We start from the raw sequence: 10,653 nt of genomic DNA on the forward strand, positions 1-10,653 counted from the left end.
AGCTACCATTCAGTTTACTAACGTTAGCTGGTCTGATCCCTACACTGAGTCTTGCGTTAGTAATAACACAAATGTAATAACATTGCATTGATTATGATAAATGGCGGCATGCGAGACGCCATTTTATTGGCACGCCCACTCCTGTCGTCCTCGAGCTAGGTCCCGTGATAGCGGTTGTAACATTACAAGACAGCTTATAGCATCTCCAACGTCTCTGTTTATATAGCCATGTTACTCAATTAACGTTCGTTAAAAGATAAAATAAATAAATTGAAAATTCATCTCCACAACCACTAAAGATGTTGTCTCGTCTGCTGAAGGAGCACCAGGCGAAGCAGAATGAGCGGAAGGAGCAGCAGGGTGAGTGAGTGACTGGCTAGCTGGTTAGCTATCGTGCTAACATATGCTAAAAACAAAGCCGATAGAGTGTCTCAGACGGTCCCGTTGGTACACAATAGTGCTGACTAATTAGTTGTCTGTGTTGATCTTTTTACTTGCACAGAGAGACGCAGACGTGAAGCTATCTCTGCAGCCACCTGTCTGACAGAAGCTCTGGTAGACCACCTCAATGTTGGGTATGTAAATCCTGCTCCTACATTCCTGCTGTTTGTGTTTGTCTCCTGAGGTTTGGCAGACATCCTGCTGATTTATTTAATAGTTGTGGAGAGGTAGTGGTAGTGGTAGGATATGAGATGTATTGACATCATGGCACCCTCACTAAGTAGTGAGATACCTCCCAGTAAAAGGTATACTGCACATCATTCTGTCAAATTCTTGATTTTACAGATTGTTGCCACCTGATTCACAAACACACCCAACAGAAGGTGTCACTTATATTTCGTTTAACCTGTTGCTGTAAATCATCTGCACTAGTTTGTACAGTTAACTTGAATTATGTTGTCGTAAACTTGAACTACGATTATTTTATTCTCGATTAATCTGCCAATTATGTTCTCTATTACTCAAAATGTCAGAATACTTTAAATAAATTCCTGTTGCAATTTCCTGAAGCCCCATGTGATGTCTTGCTTTGTCTGACAAACATTCCAAAACCCAAAGATATTCAGTTAACAATTATACAAAACACAAATGTTTGGTATTTTTGCTTGGGGAAATTACATTTGGAATGATGAATCAATAATTCAAATAGTTGGCAAATCATTTTCTGTTGATTAACTCATGTCAGCTGTAATGATATTGAGGCTGTTCTAGCAAATATTTTTGTTATTGATTTATCCGTAGATTACTACAATTCTAAGTGTAGTCAATAAAATGTCAGACAATAATGAAAAATACCAAATCCACTGATTTGTTCCAATGATTTTTTTTTTGCTTTAAAACCTAAAGATATTCAAGTCAAAATGATAAACAGAAAATAAAGGAAATCATCACTTTTGAGAAGATGGAACAGCAAATGTTTAAGATTATTTTTTTATTAACTAATGATTTTCGGCACCACCGTATTTGTCGTGGTGATAGACAATTAAGGTTGCTACTGAATATTAAATTATACGGAGTTTAAAGCAAATTCTTTGTGTTGGTCCAGTAACGGTGGATGAATACTGTACCCCTGCTCCTAAAACTAGGTATATATTCTGCTGCTGCTGCGTCATAAACGCGTTCCCTGAAGTCACAGGTGTAGATGTTCTGGGTCCCATGGTTCCCTAACAGATTACTGCCAAGCTGACCCACCAACACCTCTGTCTGAGCCAGTAAAATAAAGCCATACATTCTTGGCAGTGTGTGACACAACCACTAAGAAATAGTACATTGAGATTGTTGACATTGTGAAAGTTTAAAGAACAAGAGTGGGATGCGGTATTTTATGAAAACGATTATGTACTAAAATCCCTTTGTGATTTGGTAAGATGTAGTCTAGTTTGAATAACACAGTATGTTTTCTGTTTGAATGGAGAAATTGATATGATTTAGACTTTGCACTGTCAAATACAAATCCGCCCCCACATGCAACAACATATTTATACATAATGCTATATTTTCATCAATAAGTGATACTGTAGCGCTTCATTTAAAAAAAATCTTTTCCTGTTTAACTTTAGAGTTGCGCAGGCATACGTAAACCAGCGTAAGCTCGACCATGAGGTGAAGACTCTCCAAGTGCAGGCGAGCCAGTTCTCCAAACAAACTGCTCAGTGGATCAGTATGGTGGAGGGTTTCAATCAGGCCCTAAAGGTAGGATACACTGTCCATGAGGCTTTTCTGTCACGTGATCTGCTTATAACCTTTTTACGGTTTTAAGTCTACAGCTGTCAAATCAATAAGTGCCCTTACTTTTTATGGCAATATGAAAAGTTGTTTTCTGTAAACAATATGAGATTCCAAATAGAAGAAGAAGAAAGAAGATGTATCATATACCTGATAGAAGCACCTGCAGTCAGCATCACATTTAATTAAGTTCAATGTTTGGTGTATTATGAGTTGCTTCAGCACTCTGTGTGAGTGACCGTCTTACATTATACTGAGTATTAAGACTCAGTGTTAATATCACTAAGTATTGCTTAATGCAGACAAAACCATATATACTGTCTTAGCCCACTGTGCACCTTGTTCAAATATAAATAATACCACAAACATGGTCTTGTTGCAAACTTGTTGTTTTGTTCCTCATGTTTATATTTGACGAATAGCAGTTTAGTTTAATTGAAGGGCCCCGACACAGGTCCTAGATCTGAGCGGATTCGACAGCTGCTAAAAGCAATTCATGAATGAGTTTCCACTCCCTCTGCAATTACCCAGCTTATGTCATCCTCACAGGGGAAACAGCGTGTCTGGGAATGATGCATGTTGCCGGTCCTGATAATAGGCAAGACTGATCGACATACACTAATGCTGCTACTTCTGTTTCTGTACTCTCATTTGAACAGGAAATTGGGGATGTGGAGAACTGGGCCCGCAGTATTGAGATGGACATGAGGACCATTGCCACAGCTCTGGAGTACGTACACAAGGGTCCACTGCAGTCTGCTTCCTCATAAACTTCATGCTGGGACGTTCACAGCTGAACCTAAACACACTGGAATGAAGAGCTAGTATCGGCAAAGATGCAAGCAGCGATGACTTGGCTCGTCCGCAGAGTGTAGTAATGCTGACGGTCACTTTGTTCAGTGAAATGCTGAAAGTTTGAAATAGGTCTAACATCTATTTAGTGGTGACTTCAATTCATCAAAAACATTCAGGCAATCTGTTATTGAACGATGTGCTATGTCAGTATGGATTTTTGAAGGCGTCTCATATAAAATCTAGGTTCACCTGCTTGTCACAATTTTTTGCAGTTGCTAAAACACAATTTCTGAAACTAAGGCCCACTCTGTTAAAACTAACCAAACAGAAAACATTCACAACATACAAGATTGTGTGTGTGTGTGTATATGTATATATATGTATATATATATATATATATATCTCTTACAATAGCAAAGACTTCACTCAAAACAACATTTCACAACATTTAAACATGTCTTTCCACATGCCAACTGCAGTACAAAACACTATTATCTGAAGCCTTTGACATTTTTATAACGGTATCGGACACAATTTTATTGAACATAACTAATTGTAAGCAAAATTCTATATATATATATATATCTATATATATATATATCTATATATATATATATATATATATATATATATATATATATATATGTATACAGGTGCATTCTGTGGCAGGTGGCTTGATAATTAAATGTGTGGTATTTCAATTGCAGTGTTTAGCAAACAACCCACAAAGGCTTTTAGTTTTTGAAAGATGTGTTTAATGTAGATATCCGTGTTCAGCTATTTGCAAAAACAGTTTTCTAAGCTTAGTGCAAAGCAGAAAATGTGCTGATGATTTAGCATACCTGGTCAATATATTGGCTACATGAGTCAGCGGTTTCAATAATTATGACAAGTACCAGTTTTTGTGTCTTGGTAATTGAAAAAAATATAAATATGCTCAAGGGGCCACAGACAAATTGCTTTTTTGTATACATGTACACATTCTCCAGCATCAATATTCTGCCTCTGTGAGCGATCACGAGCCCGAGCTCTGATCAGAGTACGGCCATGTTTAACCAATGGCTTCTGTGTTTTAGGGCAGTGTTCACTGTCGCACCTTGTACAATAACAGCGAGTCATTAAATTCTTTCAAGCGTATGATTATCGACCACAGTGATGTTAGGAGATACTTGTCTGTCGTATCGCCTAAAAGCGTTTTATAGGAAGGCTTCTTTTCACCACCTGATACTTAAATTGTGTCTATTTTAATGTATTATATGTGATTTACTGTTCTTGTCGGACAACTTCACGAACTTTTGTTCCCGTTTAACGATGAAAAGTTTTTTTTAAATAAAATAAAACAGTACACTGGTGTAATACATTTAATCCACCACTTTAAGTGTGTATGAATAAAAATGTTCACAACAGCTGTGCTATGAAAAGACACATTAGCATGAAGGGAAGTTTGAGCAGGCTACTTCAAAAAATATCCTCTGGTCTGGATGTTAAAAAGCCACAATCTGTGTCAGTAGTGACCAGGAAAAGTGTCCCAGAGCTGTGAGAGCGCTGATGAGCATTTACATTTGAGTTGGGACTCTCAGACTTCAACACATGTTTGATGCTTTACAGTTCTTAAGGGCTTCCGGGTCAAGGATTGGAGTTTGGGTGATGGTTTAATGGTGACCTTTATGAAAACAGGAGGTCAAATGTCAAAGTAGTAACATACATTTACGGTTTAAAAGTATTGTAATAAAACTACTGATAATCCACTAACTATTATAACTGGATAAATAGCTTGGCTATGGTGATTGGACTATTAGTGGAATGTGTGTTGTGACACACGTGGCTGACTGTTAAGTTCACTCATGTAATTGCAGAAGTATTTGGTAATTCATTGCACAATAAAACAATAGAAAACCAGAGTCAAGATGCAGTTTGTCACACATGATCCTTCAGTTTGAGTCTTGCTTCACGCTCATATTCGCTGTATATATAAAGTATATATCTTTGTTCAAGACAACATTTTGACAAACGTCCTTCCGGCAAGTCTAAAGGTAGTTTTATTATGGAGGATTGATAAGCCGCAATACAATGGCCACTTCTTGTTAACGTTCAACATCTCTGCAGTACCAGCTGACCGGTCTCAAAACGTGCATCACAGAGTGCAGTTACAGAGTATACTGCACATATTGTTTGTTGTTAAGACTGATATAATAGGTCAGTGAACAAGGGAGGCCAATGAGATTAAACACACTTTTTAAGGGTGCACGAGGCTTTGACATGCAGGCTTATTCTAAGTTTGTTTTAACACTCTTAAAACATAAAGTACTTATTCTGTATTCCCTGAGAACCACCAGGGTCTAATAAAAGGAACGAGCAAGATTTCATGTCGACTTCTTCAAAGAACCTGATGTCATGAAAAGTAGATCATGTACTGCGAGCAGTTACCCAACAAAGTTATATGATGTCTGAGTTCACATTGTGTTCAGACAGTTGTGATGTTTGCTGTAATTGCCACCACTCTTTCTTTATTAAACTCACACACACAGACCCAGTGGTTACGGATTGGGGATTACCAATTGCGGACTTGTCTTAAAGGATAAACCAAAGGGATAAAGCCTCTCTCTGACCAGCCTCTCTGAGTTAACACAGAAGAGTAACCTGAAAGGGAAGAGGACGGATAACTTGTGGAGATCCATCACTTCTCAAAAAGAGGAAAAGGTAGGATAATATAGTTTTTATGAAATTAACTCTCTCACTGTTGAATTAAAACAAAGTACTTTCTCATTCTTGTGTGCTCTGATTTGTTTTTCTGCTCATTAAACTCTGTAATATTGACAATGATCCCAATTTCCTGTTGCGAATGTCTCATATTTAATCCATGAAACAATTAGTTTACAAGTTAATAAAAAGAAGCTTACAGCAAGCACTAATTGGGGTTTGAGTTTGAGTAGTTTTACCTGCAAATTATATTGATACACGATATATTTTTGAGGTATTCTGTTCTATTTTTCAGAATATATTAACTGTGTTGAGACACTAAATTAAATTTCCCTCATTTTATAGGGTCAGTTGTGTTTTACCCAATGTTCTCAAGCTAACATCAACAACATATCAACTAATTATTCATTAAAACTTACTTAAGTCTGCAGGCAAATTTGATTTCATGGATAAAATAGGCCATAGAAGTATCTTTTAACCACTAATAAGATGGGGAACTAATTGGTTTTCAGCTAATGAGCAGCATAAGCAGCGAGGTCACGGGCAGTACATTTATGCTTCAAAACAATGTGCCCTCCCTCCTCGGGTCCCCCTCCCTCCCAAATACCTTTCTTTATCCCATAAGAGTATTATCCTAATATTTCTCATGTGCCCAGAGCAGTTCAACATTTCAAGGCCCTCTGTGAACGAACTCATTGTTTCCCTTAGTCATCAGAGAAGTTCCACCCTAAAATATGATGAAATAGAGTAGGGATTTGGTCATGGGGATTCCTGAAATAAGTCGTCTGAAGTATTTCCAATCCTGAACAATCTAATCTAAATGTCAATAACATTTGCTCGACTTTTTTAGTAAGCACTAAGTCCTCCTGGTGACCAAGGACTCACTTCTAATCCTGGATATGCAGTTTCTCTATGACGTTTTAGGGTAAGAATTCATGATGCTACACTAGATTTAGTGCAGTAATTTGGCTGCTGTCACCAAACCGTTGAACCTCCAGGCTTTTACACCTCTAGAATATTTTCTCAAAGTCAAATCCTTGTCTTCGTCTCCTCTCCGTTCTCTTTCAGGGAACATGCTTGGTCATACATCAGTGGCACCTTTGTGGTGTCGTGGATTCTCGTGTGGCTGTACCGAGACAGCCTGGAGATCGAGGACATCACTGAGAAGTATGTCTTTGTGACCGGCTGCGACTCGGGCTTTGGAAACCTGCTGTGCAAGAAGCTCGATCGAAAAGGTTTCCACGTGCTCGCTGGCTGTCTCACAGAAAAGGGAGCTGATGACCTGAAGAGGGCGGCGGGCCCTTATTTGAAGACTGTCCTTCTGGATGTGACCTGTCAGGACAGCGTCCAGACAGCCATGGAGTGGACCAAGAAGGAGGTCGGCGATAAGGGTGAGAGATGATGCTGCATTGTTTGATTAAAGGGATGACTGACTCGATCAAATTCCACAAGGCCGATCTGCAACACAAGTTACATATACGTCCCCTTTCTGTCTTTCGTTTTCTTCACAGGACTCTGGGGTGTTGTGAACAACGCTGGACGCTCACTGCCCATGGGTCCTTCAGAGTGGATGAAAGTGGAGGATTTCCACAGCGTACTGAAAGTCAACATGAATGGAGTGATTGCCATGACGATGACCTTCCTGCCCCTCATCAAAAAGGCTCGCGGCCGTATTGTAAACGTAGCGTCGGTGCTGGGCAGGGTGGCTGCAAACGGTGGTGGATACTGCGTCTCCAAGTTTGCAGTGGAGTCTTTCTCGGACTGCCTCAGGTAAGAAGAGCGTACTGTAACAACCGGCGTGCTTCATTAAACACAAAGAAAGTATTTTGTGGAGCCAGTTATCCTTAACTTTTAGAAAACCCTACCTTCTAATTATAAGAACAAATAGGCATTCAAGTTGCAATCTTCACATCGTCAATGTCCCATGAGGGATATTGGGTTTGCAGACAGATTTTCATATTAGATATGCTCTTTTTTTTAATAAAAGATGAACAACAACACACATTTTGAACAATAAAGCACCTCCCATTCATCAAATTGCAGTAATACACAAAACAAACTGCCTCTGCATATTCCAGGCAGACAAATATTGGCTCATGAGACCAGGCAGTTTTACTGTGTCTATTTAATAGACTATTGGGTTTTTATTTGTTACGCTCGATCAAAAGGTTGAGGCCGGTGTTAAATCTCTGTTGTCTATATAAATCTATGAGCATGTCATGTTTTATGTTACTCTACGTGACGTTTCTGTTGTTAGGAGAGATATTAACTACTTTGGAATCAATGTGTGCATCATTGAGCCGGGGTTTTTCAAGACCGCAATGACGAGCCTGGAACCCCTCGAGAGGGAGCTGCATCGCCTGTGGAACCAGCTCAGCCCCGAAGTACAAGCCAGCTACGGAGACAAGTACCTCGATAAATGTACTGATAAACGTTATTTGAAACTATGAGTAAGCATCACTGTCTTTTGATTGTGATCAGATACAGATACAGATTTTTAAAAAGTAATCCTGTCACATTTCAAATAAACCTGTGAAGTGATCATGGAAGTTAAAAGTCCCATTGAATTTGTTTCCTGAAGACAACATAGAAATTCCAATCAAAAATACTTTTTAACGATGTCAAGGGTCCATTGTGTAGCATTTAGGCGCATCAATTGGCAGAAATAGAATATAATGTAAAAGGATGAATGTTTTCTGTAGTGCTTAATCACTAAAATAGGAATCGTTGCGTTTTCGTCAGCTTAGAATGAGCCTTTTGGATACGGATACTCCTCACGGAGCTGGCTGCCATGTTTCTACAGTATAGCCTCCAACCGAACAAGCAAAACACTGGCTCTAGACAGGGCCATTTGCATTTCTGCGACTTTGTGTCGGCCACCTTAGTTCTCCTCCACGATCGGCACACGGGGGAAGTTTCAGTTGGTTGCAATGCGCAACCCCACCGCTAGATGCCACCAAATCCTACAAAATATACCTTTAAAAAGTATCATGAATCTCACTTAATATACGATAAATATACATTTCAAGGGGGAAGTACAAAATATATATGTTCTATATATTTTCATTTTCAGACATCAAGGTCCAGCGTTTGATCATGAATGCTATCTGCGACACGGACCTCTCCAAGGTGACCGGCTGCATGGAGCACGCTCTGACTGCTGCTCACCCACGCACCAGATACAGCCCCGGCTGGGATGCTAAGCTTATCTGGATCCCCCTCTCTTACATGCCTTCCTGTGTAGTTGACATTGGGCTGAAGCTGGTGCTGCCTCGCCCGTCAAAGAGCGTGTAACTCATGATCACTTTGATGAAGTGTCTTCAAAGTTATGTCATTTTGTGTCATTTTGATGCAGTGCAGAGGTTGACTTCAAGCAATGAATCGTTTGCCTTTCAAAATACCCATATTCCTTATCTACATTGGCCATGCAGCGACTTGATGTTGCTCCTATTTTCTTTATTTGCCTGTAATCTGGCATGTAAAAGTATTTGGTTTTCAGAACTTTAGACAATGTGAGAGAACAGAATGAAACTGTATTGTGTAATTTACTGTTTAATAATTGTTTTGTTTGTTAACACAATGCTGTGCCTTTCGTCACTGTTATTTATGTTCCTTGATATGGATGGATTTAATCAAGAAACTCTCAGAATGCAATGATCAGCGTATTGTATACACAAATAAAAGAAAGAGCAACAAGCCTTCAATGCCAAAAAATGATGACATGACACATTTTGTTTTTATTCTCGGCTCACATTGAAAGTCAGTACCATGTGAACACGCAAAGCTTTACCAGCGTTTTGGAAATTCGTATCAGGCTGCGCGACACACAAGAAGGCATTTTGTTGTCACTATTATGCATTACTCTCCAATATACATAATATTTTAGTGTTTGTCTATCAAAAGAAAACAAGGGAAAACTTGGGAAATGATGATTCATCCCACAATGACATTACACCTACATGTTTCTGATATAGTGCATACATAATACATGATACATGTTCGTGTAGTATACTTTCAAGTTCACTCACATTTAATTCACCTGTATTTGCCTTGATAACATGTGTTGTTGCTGAGACAGTATTTAAGCTATCAGTTCAGTTAGTTATCAGTTAAGCCACGTTGAACAGGTTCAGCTGGTGGTTATCATAATGAACCAAGAGGCTTGTTAGCTGACCATGTGTTGTTACACAACAGGTCAAAGGCATATCCCTGACTTAATTAGTGACAGGTGTGAGGTTATGTTTTGATTCCATCACAGCTCTTGGCACCCTGATACTGTTGGTCTGTTTCATTCATAATACTGAATTGTATGGTAACAAAACGTTAAACGCATCCTGACTGACACCATGCAGTCCTCGTGGCAGACCTCTGCTCACCAAAATACATTTCTACCCCTGATTGGGCCACTTCATCTGTCAGTCAAGCGACAGCTGTCACACGAGGGGGTTTGTTTTGTTTTTTTACGTTTTAAACCCCCTGATGCCTTCTAGTGCACCTCGTAAAAAACTGTTTAGCGCATATTCGTATTCGTATTCGTATTATTGTGAGTATTAACTTATGGGTGTGATGCCGAAAGTTTTATTTTTTCTAAAGTCAAGTGTTCCAGAACTACTTTTTGTACATTGAAGTGCATAGATGTGCTAAGTATCAGGCAAATTAATGATTATTTTAACCAGTTATGAAAGAAGTATTCAGATATTCTACAGTTACAGTAGCAATACCACAGTACAGAAATACTCTGATACAAGACTGCATTCCAAATTGTACTTTAGTAAAAGTATAGCTGAACTAAAAATATACTTGAAGTACAAAAAGTGAACCTTTGTACCTGGCAAAAAAAAAAAAAAGTTCAGGAGTCAAAAGAACAAAATTCCCGACGACACCTGAAGGCAACACAACTTCAGCTTGCCATATGAAAGTCAGTGACCTGAC

At 38.9% G+C, this 10,653-nt stretch overlaps 2 protein-coding genes across 3 annotated transcripts; both read left to right on the forward strand.

The window, feature by feature from the left end:
* Positions 1-169: 169 nt before the first annotated feature.
* bloc1s1 (biogenesis of lysosomal organelles complex-1, subunit 1) lies at positions 170-3,575 on the forward strand. 2 transcript variants are annotated; one of them, XM_079297039.1, is made up of 4 exons: positions 170-360; positions 503-575; positions 2,061-2,193; positions 2,886-3,575. In XM_079297039.1, exons 1-4 carry the CDS (start codon positions 300-302, stop codon positions 2,994-2,996), a joined length of 378 nt encoding a protein of 125 aa, XP_079153165.1. In that variant the 5' UTR covers positions 170-299; the 3' UTR covers positions 2,997-3,575. The 2 variants fall into 2 exon arrangements, with proteins under 2 accessions (XP_079153165.1, XP_079153166.1); XM_079297040.1 differs by having other exon boundaries at positions 188-364.
* A 3,045-nt stretch (positions 3,576-6,620) lies between these two features.
* On the forward strand, positions 6,621-9,015 carry rdh5 (retinol dehydrogenase 5 (11-cis/9-cis); the record flags this gene model as incomplete). The annotated part of the gene is made up of 5 exons (XM_079266133.1): positions 6,621-6,646; positions 6,790-7,112; positions 7,233-7,491; positions 7,979-8,142; positions 8,795-9,015. The coding sequence occupies 5 exons, from the start codon at positions 6,621-6,623 to the stop codon at positions 9,013-9,015; spliced, it is 993 nt and encodes a 330-aa protein (XP_079122259.1).
* Between the last annotated feature and the right edge of the window lie 1,638 nt (positions 9,016-10,653).

This window comes from Melanostigma gelatinosum, assembly GCF_949748355.1.
Source record: "Melanostigma gelatinosum genome assembly, chromosome: 3".
Taxonomy (NCBI): domain Eukaryota; kingdom Metazoa; phylum Chordata; class Actinopteri; order Perciformes; family Zoarcidae; genus Melanostigma; species Melanostigma gelatinosum.